This window comes from Alexandromys fortis, unplaced genomic scaffold, assembly GCF_014885135.2.
Source record: "Alexandromys fortis isolate MF-2015 unplaced genomic scaffold, M_Fortis_MF-2015_v1.1 scaffold_13, whole genome shotgun sequence".
NCBI classification, from domain to species: domain Eukaryota; kingdom Metazoa; phylum Chordata; class Mammalia; order Rodentia; family Cricetidae; genus Alexandromys; species Alexandromys fortis.
The window spans coordinates 10865077-10879482 of NW_026067908.1; the positions used below are offsets into that span (position 1 = coordinate 10865077).

Genomic DNA, 14406 nt, shown 5'->3' on the forward strand with positions numbered 1-14406 from the left:
CAGAGTACTCTTACATGAGTCTGCATCTAACTAAACGCTTCTACTCAAATTCTCTAGGAGAGGCAGAGGCCTTTCTAGGGTTCACCCAGCTTCTCTTCTCACTGAGAGGGGCTTTTCTGCTCTCCTGAACCTTCTCCCCTACCAAGCGTTGTCACTAAGGTGAGGCTGTGACCATCATAAGCACAGTCTCTGGGATCTTAAAGGTAGAACTAGAACAAGGGTCAGTCTCTCACCAGGAAGCCATCCCTGGGCTGATTTGGAGACTGATCCATAAGGGCCAGAAATATAATCAAAGCTGTTTAACAGAGACTTGTGGAGCTGGTAGAAATACAGATAAGAGATGGGAGGCAATCTCCAGTACGGTACCAACCTACCTTCTTCCTGGGACCATTTCACTCTTATCTTGGATTCTGCCAGATACCAAACTCCTGCCCCTAGACTATACATAATAAATCCCCCTGTGGTTCTAGGTTGTTGTAGTGGTTGGTGTAACACCGTCAGAGTAAGCATAGGTTGCATAACTCCAACTTTTCTGTAAGTGTGTCTCTGTGTCTGTGTGTCTGTACTTTATTCATTCTCTAGCTGCCCCTAGTCAGGTCAAATCCCAGCTGCACTGGAGAAGGCAAGCACCTGCCCCTGAATCAGAATATAATAAGCTACCTTTAAAGGGTGAAATAGGAAATCAGGTATATGGCTTTCCCTGTAAGAACAAAATTGTTAGTTACTTAAAATGTGTATTCTGCAGGGTATCTAGACACACACCCCTGGTCCCAGCATCTGGGAGGCAAAGACAGAGGGATCTCTGTGAGTTTGAGGTCAGCCTGAGCTACTCAGTGAAATCCTGTTTTCTAGTCAGTCATCTGTCTATTTGTTTGTCTGTTTACTTGTTTATTTATTTTTTGGTTTTTCAAGACAGAGTTTCTCTGTGTAACAGCCCTAGCTGTCCTGGAACTCACTCTGTAGACCAAACTCTCTGGCCCCAAACTCAGAGAGATCCACCTGCCTCTGCCTCCCAAATGCTGTGATTAAGAGTATATGACATCATACCCGGCTATCTGTTTATTTATTAACTGTACGTTATGTCTCATATACTCTTTTGTGTAGCTCTAGGTTTGATTCCCAGCACCAAATGTGTAAGTGTGAGTGTGTGTGTGTGTGTGTGTGTGTATGTATGTGTGTGTTTGAAAATACAAGTAAGCAAGTGCACATGTCGTTTGGACATCCCTGTGGAGGTTATCGTGTTTCAGGGGGTGCTATTCTTCTCTGTGTTTTTTTGTGACTGGGGCTGTCATCTGTCTCTCACTGAGTAAGCTAGGTGGATTAGCCAGCCAGGCTGCAGATCTACCTGTCTCTACCTCGCCAGCCCCCAGCACTACATCTCACTTCCTTAACTTGGGTTCTGGGATCAAAATTAGGCCCTCACACTGTGTAGCAGGCACGGTATGGACAGAGCCATCCTCCCAGCACCCACAAAGAAGGGACACTTTCATTGACCAAACAGCTACGAAGCAAAGCATCCAGACCCAAACATATTTTCAAATTAGAGTATTGTTATGCAAAACAGTTTAGACTGTACAGAAGAAAAGCCATGTTCATGATTCAGTACAAAGAGCTTAGGGGACTGACAATCAGTCACCAAATAGGAGTTCATTTTACCAAAAAACTTTCAGCCTCCATCCCGTTGAACTGGATAGTTTTGTGGTCATATCTAACATGTGAGAAAAAGATCGCTCTTGCTCAAAAGACAAAATTTGTTGTTCGCTTTATGATGATATAGTCATAAAGGTTAGTGAAATGGACTTAATTATGGCTATTCTAACACGGATGTAGCTGCTGTCGTCTTGGGAGGGCTCGTCAGTTGTATTTATTGTTAAACGTACTCAATGATTGTAAATGGTTTGGTTTGGTTAAGAATGAAACCTCCAGCTTCTAAGAGCAAAACTTCAAGAGGAAGTTGTTGTTTGTTTATTTTTAGCCAACTGCGGTTTTTAAATATCTAATCCTACTCGGGCTGGTGAAATGCTCAGTGGATAGAAAAGGAGCTTTGCAACCAAGTTTGGTCTCCAGGACCATGGTAGAAGGAGAGAACCAACTGTAACAGGCTGTCCTCTGACATTGTGCCCACACACATATACACACAAATAAATATAATTGCTTTTTCTTAGAAACCAACTGTAACAGGTTGTCTTCTGACATTGCGCCTATACACATATACACACAAATAAGTATAAGTGCATTTTTATAGAAGAATGTGTAAGGCACCAATAAATATTTTAAAGAATTAAGATTAAAGTGAGCACCGTGTCTAGCCTCTTCCTAGAACATCATCCATTGTCGCATCAAGTCCCCTCAGAGACCTCAAGTGCTCAGCCCTCCCACACCAAGGTAACCTGAAGCTTAAAATAATCACTTTTAGGCAGTGGTGATGGCTCAAGCCTTTAATCCCAACACTCAGTAGACAGAGGCAGGTGGATCTCTGTGAGTTCGAGGCCAGCCTGATCTACAAAGCAAGTTCCAAGACAGGCTTGGAAACTACAACAGAGAAACTCTGTCTGGAAAAAGAAAAAAAAAAAAGATAATCACTCCCTTCTAGGTTAATCATCACCTGTGCAAAATGTTTGGTTTTACCTGTTTTGAACTTTGGATAAATCAGTGGTTCTCAACCTGTGGGTCTTTACCTGTTGTAGGTCACATATCAGATATCATGAGTATCAGATATTTACATTACGATTCATAACAGTCCAAAATTATAGTTACGAAGTAGCACAAAAATAATTTTATGGTTGGTGTCACCATAACATGAGGAACTGTATTAAAGAGTCACGGCATTAGGAAGGTTGAGAAGCACTGGATAAACAAACTCATAGCATATATTTTCTTCTGACTTGCGTTTTCCGGCACTGTTTCTGTCACAGATGTTAATGCTGGTCCATTCCTTTCATACCCTGTCCCTCTTAGGAAGATAACTTTTATAAAGTCTACTCTTGGCAGAGATTCGGATTCCCTTCAATTATCTTATTATTAGGGACAACGGTGCTGTGAAAATTAATGTGCATGTTTTCCTCTCCTCCTTCTCTCTCTTCTTGTTTTTTGTTGGTATTGGACATTTAACCCAAGACTTTGTGCGTGTTAGGCAAGAACTCTGTGAGGTAACAAAGCTACACCCTCAGCCTCCTATGCATGATCTTAGTAAGAGAGCTGCACTACGGTAGGTTGACCTGGAGCAGGCTGTTTACAGCTACTCAAGACCAACTGTATTTCAGATTGCTTGCACAAAGTCACATGCCGCTAGCAGCGTGCAAGAGTTTTCCTTGTTACACAGCACTCCTCTTGGTTTGGAATTGTGGGTTAGGCATGCAAAGACATCCCTGTGAGGCTGGACTTCGCATTTCCCTCCTTCCTTACAAGGTTGGATATTTCTTCATCTCTTACAAGGTTGCACGATCATTTGAATTTCCTCTCTTGCAAAGAAACTGCTTTAGCTTCTAGTCCTATTATGTGTTCCATATCCGTACTTATTTCCCCTTTGGTGACAGGCATTTCGTGAATTTGATGAGTAGATGCCCCAGTTTTACTGTATTCCTGTTACTAATTCTTTATTGTTTGTCTTCATTTAAGAATCCACAAATGTTGAAAAGTTAGAGTACTCCAGCACTACTTTCTGAAGGGCCCTTCCTTTCTTCATCCTTCGGGCTCCGTTTACATATGTGTGGACCTAGGTCTCATCTCTTCAGATTCACTGATTCAATCTTTTAAAATCCTGTACCAATAAATATTATCTAAAGTTATTATTTTATAAATGTTATTTATCTTATTATTTATTTTGGGTGGGGGTCTTTCTCTTTGTACGCCATGCTGACTGGGAACTTACTATGTAGCTCAGGTTGATGAACTCAAAATCCTCCTGCCTCTACTTTCCAGGGCTGGGGTTATAGGCATGTGCCATGGTGCCTAAGCCAACTTTGCAAATTCTTCTCAGATTTATTTTATTACATATTTATGTATATTGGGAGCATGCCGCTATATGTTCAGATGCCAGCAAGTCCAGAAGAGAGTGTGAGATCCCAGGACCTGGGGTTAAGATGGTTGTGAGCTGCCATCCCATAATATGAACTTCTTCGTGGGTAAGAGTTTGTATTTGGAGCTGGGTGGTGGTGGTGCAGACCTTTAATCCCAGCACCTGGGAGGCAGAGGCAGGAGAATCTCTGTGAGTTTATGGCCAGCTTGGTCTACATAGTAAGTTCTAGAAAAGCCAGGGCTGTTACACAAAGAAGCCCTGTAAAAAAAAAAACAAAAACTTATATTTGAATTGCATTATTATAACTGAATTATAATCATTATTGCAGAAGTTTTTACAGCCCACAAAAGATCCCTTCATCTGGTGCCTAACATTTGGTATAATTGGTCACCCTTGACATGCCAAGACAACAAGCTAGCCTGCAATCCCGCCATTGAATTCCCCAACTTTTCACAGATTGTGTTCTATAAGATGTGCAGTCGATCTATTCCAAGCCTGAACCATACAGACCAGGCTAGAGCAACTCTTGACAATTCACTCCGGAACGGGCTAGCACACTGACAGATCGCCGAATATATTAAGGAAGGTCAGTGGTAACCTCATATTTTAGATAACGACTTTCGAGAAATATTCGTCCGTGGCCCCTCTCTTTTTCGTGCAACTAGTGAGTGTTCTCAATTTGTGGAAATAACTGAAGCGAGTTACTGAGTTACTGATCCCTTGCCCGGGCATTGCCAAATTTAGCCTTTTTAGGTGCTAGACTTACCGGTTCCTTTTGCGCTTCGATTCATATGTATATGAGGCGTCAGGACTAGCAGAGATTACCTCGAAAGGCAAGCCATTTTTCATAAAAGGGAAACTGTTCTCCACTTCGTCCTTATGAATATCAGAGATTTGTATGCCTGTTGTCCATATTAGTTGGGTGACTTAGGGCACACATTTAACCTCAGGTTTCCTGTCTGTAAGGATGGCATGGTGTTATGACACAGCCTTCTGTGCCTCCAGGCAGGCATGCATCCCCCATTGATTGGGCACCCACAGTCGGAGTTCCAGCTGATTCCTGGAGAGTTTCAGGCTGGGTCTCCAGCACAGCTTCTCACTCCTTTTATGACAGGCGCCTGCTTCTCCCTCAGTCCCCAAACACGTGCTTGCCTGAAAGTGTTCTACTTAGGAACTCGGCGTAGAGTCCGCTGCAGCCACCCGGCGCCAGCCTGGAGCTGGAGGGGCCTGGGCTTGCCTTCCTTTGACGAAGGCGGTCCTGTCAAGATAAGGCTTGGAGGGCGCCTGGGGTTAAGGCGGAGACACTGCGTCTCTAGTCTAGACTGGGAAACCTGGGAACCATTTCGGGCTGGGTGCGAGTCACGCGGCCATTGCACGGCGGGGATTGTGCAATGGGGCCGCGGCGGGGGACCCCGCAGGAAGTGGGGGAGGCTGCCACCGCGCCAACTCTTTCCATCTAACTTCCCGGCGGCTCCCGTGGGGGCGCGGCCGAAACTGGGGGCTCCCGTTTTCCCTCAGGGACACTGCGCCACCTCCGCCTCCCCGCCCCCATGGCTTTGCTGGGGCCGCACAGCTCTCGGTGCAGGCGTAGTGACGCACGCAGGACGGCTGACGGCTCCTGGGCGCTCTTCGGGCCGTAGTCTGCCTGACCGTCCCGCTATTATTAGCTTCTCTTCAAAGTCAGGGGACAGGCTAGACGTGGGACAGGTTGCTGAGATGCAAATGATTGGGGCATTGGCCGCGACGAGAAACTGAGTTCTGCTTCCGGTGTCAGAACGAGTGCTTGGGGCCCTAGGTGCTAATGTGGGATTTGTCGGAAGAGCTGGACAGTAGTTTAAGTAAAATGTTGGGGTCAGGGACATCTAGTGAACCAGGTGATGGAAGGTGCGGATTGTGGTGGCGCATGCTTGTTATCCCAGCAGTAGACTGAGGCAGGAGAATAGCAGCGACATAGACAGACACCAGACAACCTGGTATACACAGTGAAACTGAGATACAGAGGAAAAAAGATGTTCGAAGTGGGGGGTTAAGATCACAGCGATTTTGCCCTCCTGGAGGGGGGGGAGGAATTATTTACTCTCAGAAACATCTGGGCCCGGGGTTCCTGACAGTGGTACTGGGTGAAGACCTGACAGAGTTGGTCTAAATCAGCACCCTCTCTTGCAAGCCTAAGATCGAATTCAGTCCCCAGGAGAATCACGTAGCTCTGTCTCACCTAAACTAACTAAAGACCACCACAGCTAAGGGCTGTCTCCTGGTTCCACTCTAAGGCCCTTGCCAGTTCGCACGTCCACGCGCCACTGCCTCCCCTCGCGGCAGCTTCCGAGCAGTTCAGAGGCTGGAGCGTGACTTCTCAGTGGCAGGGTGGCGGTGGCGTGGGCGGGCATCTCCGGGAAAGCGAGCAGAGGAAGTGGAGTCAGCAAGCAGGCGACCTGCCAGCGTGAGCCTCGGGGACGCCGCGTGGGGTTGCAGAGCTCCGAGCTGGCCTGTCTGGGCCACTTGCAAACTCCGGGAAGAGCTGCAGCCCAGGGCGCTGGTTCCAGCTGTGCAAAGTCCAGTAAATGTGAGCTGAACGCCAGCACTCTCCCTCCGAGACGCCCTCCTGGAACAGTTTCGGGGTTTGCACGAAGTTTGGAGAGGCATTTTATCTGAAAAACAAAATAGGCTAAGTGGGAGATTTTTTTTTTCCCATCATGAAACCTTAGAAATTGCCCAGTCTGTTTGGATACTTGTTGCTCACTAGAACAGCTGTTTCCCCCCCTCGCTTGTTTTAGTTTAGGGAATTAAGGTTAAAAAGTACCTGTGCAGACCAGACCTCTCGGACATCCTGGAATGTTGGGGATCTGAACATTTTGTTTATAAGATGGAGCCAAAAAGGGAAATATGAGGAAGAAAGAAAGGTCTCTCTGCTTTAGAAATGAAACCCTCCTTGAAAAAAAAAAACAAAAACATAAAATGATGACCCCTTGAGACTGACCCCTTGCTATAAGTAAAATCTTTCCTAATCCACAGTCCAGAAGCCTGTCTTTCCTTGAGCACCAGTCCACAGTTTTCTAGGGTATTTCACATAAATCTGCACAACGGCAAGCATTCTTTTTTTTTTTTTTAGAGGGGTGCAATGAACTTTATTGATGGTATTCAAGAGAGTAGGGCTCCCTAAGCCCCCTCCTGCTATTCTGGGGGTCTGGGATGGAAACTGTGAGGGAGATGCTCAGTGTCAAGGGCTAGTTAGGACAGGGACTGCTCAGCAGCCGAGGACCTCTCTCTTGCTGTGTCCTTGCTGGGATGGGTGGTCCAGGGCGGGCTTCTTACTCCTTGGAGGCCATGTAGGCCATGAGGTCCACCACTCTGTTGCTGTAGCCGAATTCATTGTCGTACCAGGAAATGAGCTTTACAAAGTTGTCATTGAGAGCAATGCCAGCCCCAGCATCGAAGGTGGAAGAGTGGGAGTCACTGTTAAAGTCACAGGAGACGACCTGGTCCTCAGTGTAGCCCAGGATGCCCTTTAGTGGGCCCTCGGATGCCTGCTTCACCACCTTCTTGATGTCGTCATACTTGGCAGCTTTCTCCAGGCGGCATGTCAGATCGACGACGGACACATTGGGGGTAGGAACGCGGAAGGCCATGCCCGTGAGCTTCCCGTTCAGCTCTGGGATGACTTTGCCCACAGCCTTGGCAGCGCCAGTGGACGCAGGGATGATGTTCTGGGCAGCGCCACGGCCGTCTCGCCACAGCTTCCCAGAGGGGCCATCCACAGTCTTCTGGGTGGCCGTGATGGCATGGACTGTGGTCATGAGTCCTTCCACGATGCCAAAGTTGTCATGGATGACCTTGGCCAAGGGGGCTAAGCAGTTGGTGGTGCAGGAAGCGTTGCTGACAATCTTGAGGGAATTGTCATATTTGTCATGGTTCACACCCATCACAAACATGGGGGCATCGGCAGAAGGGGCGGAGATGATGACCCTCTTGGCCCCACCCTTCAAGTGGGCCCCAGCCTTCTCCATGGTGGTGAAGACACCAGTAGACTCCACAACATACTCGGCGCCGGCATCCCCCCATTTGATGTTGGCGGGATCTCGCTCCTGGAAGATGGTGATGGCCTTCCCGTTGATGACAAGCTTCCCATTCTCAGCCTTAACTGTGCCTTTGAACTTGCCATGGGTGGAGTCATACTGGAACATGTAGACCATGTAGTTGAGGTCAATGAAAGGGTCATTGATGGCAACAACATCCACTTTGCCAGAAGTGAAGGCAGCCCTGGTAACCAGGCGTCCAATACGGCCAAATCCGTTCACTCCGACCTTCACCATCGTGTCTCTGGAAAGAGGCTGGCACTGCGCGAAAAGAAGCGGCTGTCTCTAGAACAGGCAGGAGCAGAGAGCCAACGGCAAGCATTCTACCATTACTACACCCTCAGCCCCTGTGCTACGTAAAAATGCTTACTATGCAAACCTGAAGGTGCATCCAGTCCCCGGAACCTACAGAGCAAGGATAGAACTAAACTTCTGAAAGTGGCCATTGACCTCTACGTGTAGACATGTGGATGTTACACATGAGCATACACACCCTCACTCTTAGACACACAGTAATAATAATTTTTTATTGTTTTTTTTATTGAGCTCTACATTTTTCTCTGCTCCACTCCCTGCCCCTCCCCTCCCCTTCAACCCTCTCCCATGGTTCCCATGCTCTCAATTTGCTCAAGAGATCTTGTCTTTTTCTATTTCCCGTGTAGATTAGATCCGTATTTGTCTCTCACAGGGTCCTCATTGTTGTCTAGGTTCTCTGGGATTGTGATTTGTAGGCTGGTTTTCTTTGCTTTATGTCTAAAAGACACTTAGGAGTGAGTACATATGACAATTGTCTTTCTGGGTCTGGGTTACCTCACTCCATATGATGTTTTCTAGTTCCATCCATTTGCCTGCAAATTTCAAGATGTCATTATTTATTTTCTCCTGTGTAGTACTCCATTGTGTAAATGTACCACATTTTCCTTATCCATTCTTTGGTCAAGGAACATTTAGGTTGTTTCCAGGTTCTGGCTATGACAAAAAAGCTGTTATGAACATAGTTGAGCACATGTCCTTGTGGTATGATTGAGCATCCTTTGGGTATATATACCCAAAAGTGGTATTACTGGGTCTTGAGTAAGGTTGTTTCCTAACTTTTTTAGAAATTGCCATTCTGATATCCAAAGGGGCTGTACCAGTTTGCACTCCCACCAGCAATGCAGGAGTGTTCCCTTTACCCCACAACCTCTCCAGCATAAGTTGTCATCAGTGTTTTTTATCTTCGCCATTGTCACAGGTATACAATGAAATCACAGAATTGTTTTGATTTGCATTTCTCTGATGACTAAGGATATTGAATATTTCCTTAAGTGTCTTTCAGCCATTTTAGATTTCTCTGTTGAGAGTTCTCTGTTTAGGTCTGTACTCCATTTTTTATTGGATTATTTGTTCTTTTGATGAGCAATTTCTTGAGTTCTTTGTATATTTTGGAGATCAGACCTCTGTATATTTGGGTTAGTGAAGATCTTTTCCCATTTTATAGGTTGTCATTTTGTCTTGTTGACCATGTCCTTTGCTTTACAGAAGCTTTTCAGTTTCAGGAGGTCCCGTTTATTATTTGTTTCTCTCAGTGTCTGTGCTGCTGGGGTTATATTTAGGAAGTGGTCTCCTGTGCCAATGCGTTCAAGTGTGCTTCTCACTTTCTCTTCTGTGAGGTTCAGTGTGGCTGGCTTTATGTTGAGATCTTTGGACTTGAGTTTTGTGCATGGGGACAGATATGGATCTATTTTCATTCTTCTACATGTTGAATATTCAGTTATTTCAGCACCATTTGTTGAATATGCTTTCTTTTTTCCATTTGTTTTTTTTTTTTTTTGCTTCTTTGTCAAAAATCAGGTTTTGAAAGTGTGTGGATTAATATCCAGGTCTTTGATTTGATTCCGTTGGTCCTCCTGTCTATTTTTATTCCAATACCAGACTGTTTTCAGTACTGTAGCTCTGTAGTAGAGTTTGAAGTCAGGGATTGTGATGCCTTCAGAAGTTCCTTTATTGTACAGGATTGTTTTGTCTCTCTTGGGATTTTTGCTTTTCCATATGAAATTGAGTACCATTCTTTCGAGGTCTGTGAAGAATTTTGCTGGGATCTTGATGGGCATTGCATTGAATCTGTATATTACTTTTGGTAAGATTGCCATTTTTACTATGTTAATTCTACCTACCCGAGAACATGAGAGATCTTTCCACTTTCTGGTGTCTTATTCAATTTCTTTTTTCAAAGATTTAAAGTTCTTGTCACACAAGTCTTCCATTGTTTGGTTGGAGTTACTCTGAGATATTTTATGCTATTTGTGGCTGTTGTTAAGGGTGATGTTCTCTGATTTCTTCCTTGGCCCATCTATTATCTGTGTAAAGGAGGGCAAATGATTTTTTTTTTAGTTAATCTTGTATCCTGCTACATTACTGGAAGTGTTTATGAGTTGTAGAAGTTCCTTGGTAGAATTTTTGGGGTTGCTTACATAAACTATAATATCATCAATAAATACGAGAGTTTGACTTCTTCTTTTCTGATTTGTATCCCCCCACCCTTGATCTCCCTTTGGTGTCTTATTGCTCTAGATAGGACTTCAAGAACTATATTGAATAGATATGGAGAGAGTGGACAACCTTGTCTGATTTCAGTGGGATTGCTGTGAGTTTCTCTCCATTTAGTTTGATGTTGGCTGTTGGCTTGTTCTATATTGCCTTTATTATGTTTAGGTATGTTCCTTGTATCCCTACTTTCTCCAAGGCCTTTATCATAAAGGGATGTTGTATTTTGTCAAAGCTTTTTCGGCATCTAATGAGATGATCATGTGTTTTTATTTTTCAGTCTGTTTACGTGGTAGATTACATTGACAAATTTTTGTATGTTGAATCATCCCTGCATCTCTGGGATGAAGCCAACTTGATCATGATAGATGATAGTTCTGATGTGTTCTTAGATTTGATTTGCCAGTGTTTTATTTAGTATTTTTGTATCTATGTTCATCAGTGAGATTGGTCTATAATGCTCTTTCTTAGTAATGTCTTTATGTGGTTTGGGTATCAGGATAATTGTAGCTTCATAAAAAGAGTTTGGCAATGTTCCCTCTATTTCTATTGTGTGGAATAATTTGAGTAGTATTGGTATTAGTTTTTCTTTGAAAATCTTGTAGAATTCTGAGCTGAAACCATATGATCCTGGGCTTTTTTTGGTTGGGAGACTTTTGATGACTATTTCTATTTCTTTAGCAGTTATAGGTCTGTTTAATTTGCTTCTGTGGTCTTGATTTAATTTGGGAAGTGACATTTATCAGGAAGTTGTCCATTTCCTTTAAGTTTTCCAATTTTGTGGAGTACAGGTTTTTGAAATATGACCTGATGATTCTCTGGATATCTTCCACGTCTGTTGTTATGCCCCCCTTTTCATTTCTGATTTTGTTAATTTGAATATTCTCTCTCTGCTGTTTGGTTAGTTTGAATAAAGGTATGTCTATTTTGTTGATTTTCTTGAAGAACCAACTCTTTGTTTCATTGATTCTTTATATTGTTTTCTTTGTTTCTATTTTGTTGATTTCAGCTCTCAAATCAAAAAAAAAATTTGATTATTTCCTGCCATCTAGTTCTCTTAGGTGAGTTTGCTTTTTTTTGTTCTAAAGTTTTCAAATGTTCTGTTAATTCACTAGTACGGGATTTTTCTGGCTTCTTTATGTAGGCATTTAGTCCTATGAACTTTCCTCTTAACACTGCTTTCATTGCATCCCATAAATTTGGGTATGTTGTGTGGTCATTTTCATTGAATTTTAGGAAGGCTTTAATTTCTTCCTTTATTTCTTCCTTGACCCATTGATGATTCAGGTGAGCATTGTTTAATTTCCATGGTTTGTGGGATTTCTGGAATTAGTGTTGCTGTTGAATACTAGTTTTAAACCATGGTGATCTGATAAGATACGTGGGGTTATTCCAATTTTTTTGTATCTGTTGAGGTTTGTTACCGAGTATGTGGTCAATTTTTGAGAAGGTTCCATGAAGTGCTGAGAAGAAGATATATTCTTTTCTGTTTGGATGGAATATTCTATAGATGTCTGTTAGGTCCATTTGAGTTATAACATCTGTTAGCACCCTTATTTCTCTGTTTATTTTTTGTCTGAGTGACCTGTCCAGTGGAGAGAGAGGAGTGTTGAAGTCTCCCACAATTAGTGTATGGGGTTTAATGTATGATTTAAGTTTTAGAAGTGTTTCTTTTACATATGAGGTGCCCTTATATTTGGGGGCATAGATGTTCAGTACTGAGTTTTCCTCTTGATGGATTCTTCCTATGACTAATATGAAATGCCCTTCTTTGTCTCTTCTGATTGATTTTAGTTTGAAGTCTATTTTGTTAGATATTAGGATAGCTACACCCGCTTGTTCCTTAATTTTATTTGGTTGGATTGTTTTCCCCCAACCCTTTACTCTGAGGCAACATCTGTCTTTGAGGTTGAGGTGTGTTTCTTGTATGCAGCAGTAGGATAGATTCTGATTTTGTATCCAGTCTGTTAGCCTGTGCCTTTTTATAGGTGAGTTGAGTCATTTATATTAAGAGATATTAATGACCAGTGATTACTATCTCCTGTTTATTTAGTTTTCATTGTGGTAATGTTAATTTGTGTGTTTTTCCTTTTTTTGGGATTTGCTTCTGTGAGATCATCAATTGTCTTTGTTTTTGTTGACATAGCCAACTTACTTGGATTGGAGTTTTCCTTCTAGTACTTTGTGTAGGACCGGGTTTGTGGCTAGGTATTGGTTAAATCTGTTTTTTTTTTCCCCATGGAATATCTTATTTTGTTTTTCTATGGTGATTGAAATTTTTACTGGGTATAGTAGTCTGGGCTGGCATCCATGATCTCTTAATGTCTGCATAATGCTTGACCATGACCTTCTGGCTTTCACTGTCTCCATTGAGAAGTCAGGTGTAATTCTGGTAGGTCTACCTTTATATGTTACTTGGCCTTTTTCCTTTGCAGCTCTTAATATTCTTTCTTTATTCTGTATGTTTATTGTTTTGGTTATTATTTGGTGTTCTGTAAGCTTAGATTTAGGATCTCCTCTCTCCTTTAAAAATTCTTTCTTCAGCTGTGTAAATCTCCTTTCCAGCTTGTTTGAGTTTTTAATCTCTCTCGTTCTCCCTCTCTCTTCTTCTCTTTCCTTCCTAGAAGATCCTTTGCAGATCTGTTTGGACAGTTTTGTGTTGTCTCTTGTTTCCTGTTTGGGTTTACTGGACTTCATTTCTCACAACTGAAGTTTTCAAGGTAAGATAATCTCTCCTGATCTCTGGGCTTCCACAAGCGGAAAGAAGAGATAGCTGTGTAATCTCTGCCTCAAATAAGAACACTCTTTCCCTACTCTGGCTTGTCGGTGGTCAGGAATGAGGAGGGAGGCTACCCTCCCCACAAGTCTCATTACTAACTGCCTGGCAAACGTATCATACTGTCCTAGATTCTCCTTGTTAGTCTGCCAGCCCAGCCCAGACCATGTGGTTGTAAGGACATTAGATATCCTCCATTATGGTAATCCGGCTCATTGCCCTCTTCAGAATTACTTTTTGTTGGTAACTTCCTTGCCAGAGCACATATTTTTATTCGTACATTTCCTCATAATCTTACAGTGTAATACTCTTGAGAGCCAGGCCCTTGCATTGTTGGCTGTTTTATTCTCAGCGCTCAGGAACATTCTTGGCGAATAGGAGGTGTTCAAGTATCTGCCAACTGGGTTAATATTACACACTTTCTCTTTGTATCGTGTGCCTTGTTAATTTAGAGATGGGGTCCCGTGTGTATCCCCAGGCTGGTGTCAAACTCACAATTCTCTTCCCTTAGCTCCCAAGTGTGGGGATAACAGGTCGGTGTGTGTCGCCGTTTTCAGCCACTTGTGTTGACTTCTAAAAACAGTGTTCATAGACTTTCAGACTTCCCTAGACAATTTGATTTTTATGTAAAACCATAAAATTTAAAATATTGGGGTAATAATTTAAATTAGTGAGTTTACTTACCATTAGTTAAAAAAAATCTTGCTGGATAGCCCAAGTGGACCCATAACTCACCAATTTCCTGCTTTAGCCTCTCCCAGGACTGGGACTATAGGCATGTGTTTCCACACCCAGTTCAGATTCGTTTTTATGTTCTATTTTATTTGTTATTGTGTGTATGCCCATGGTGTGTATATGTGTTTTGGGGGAGGGTGCATGCTGTGTGTATGTTTTTGGGGGGAGGGTCAGAGCACTTTATGGAATTGGTTCTCTCCCTCTTCCATCACATGTTATGCTGGTTGGTCTCTGTCAACTTGACACAAGATGGGGTCATCTGGGAAGAGGGAACCTCC

General features: G+C 43.2%; 1 protein-coding gene across 1 annotated transcript; it reads right to left on the bottom strand.

Annotated features, from left to right (window-relative positions):
- Window positions 1-7120: 7120 nt before the first annotated feature.
- LOC126497898 (glyceraldehyde-3-phosphate dehydrogenase-like) lies at window positions 7121-8398 on the bottom strand. The gene has a single exon (XM_050136135.1). The coding sequence runs from the start codon at window positions 8326-8328 to the stop codon at window positions 7327-7329; it is 1002 nt and encodes a 333-aa protein (XP_049992092.1). The 5' UTR covers window positions 8329-8398; the 3' UTR covers window positions 7121-7326.
- Between the last annotated feature and the right edge of the window lie 6008 nt (window positions 8399-14406).

What these genes read in the sequence shown, in the direction of transcription:
- LOC126497898 (XM_050136135.1), bottom strand. Translation starts at nt 8,328, where the DNA reads ATGGTGAAGGTCGGAGTGAACGGATTTGGCCGTATTGGACGCCTGGTT.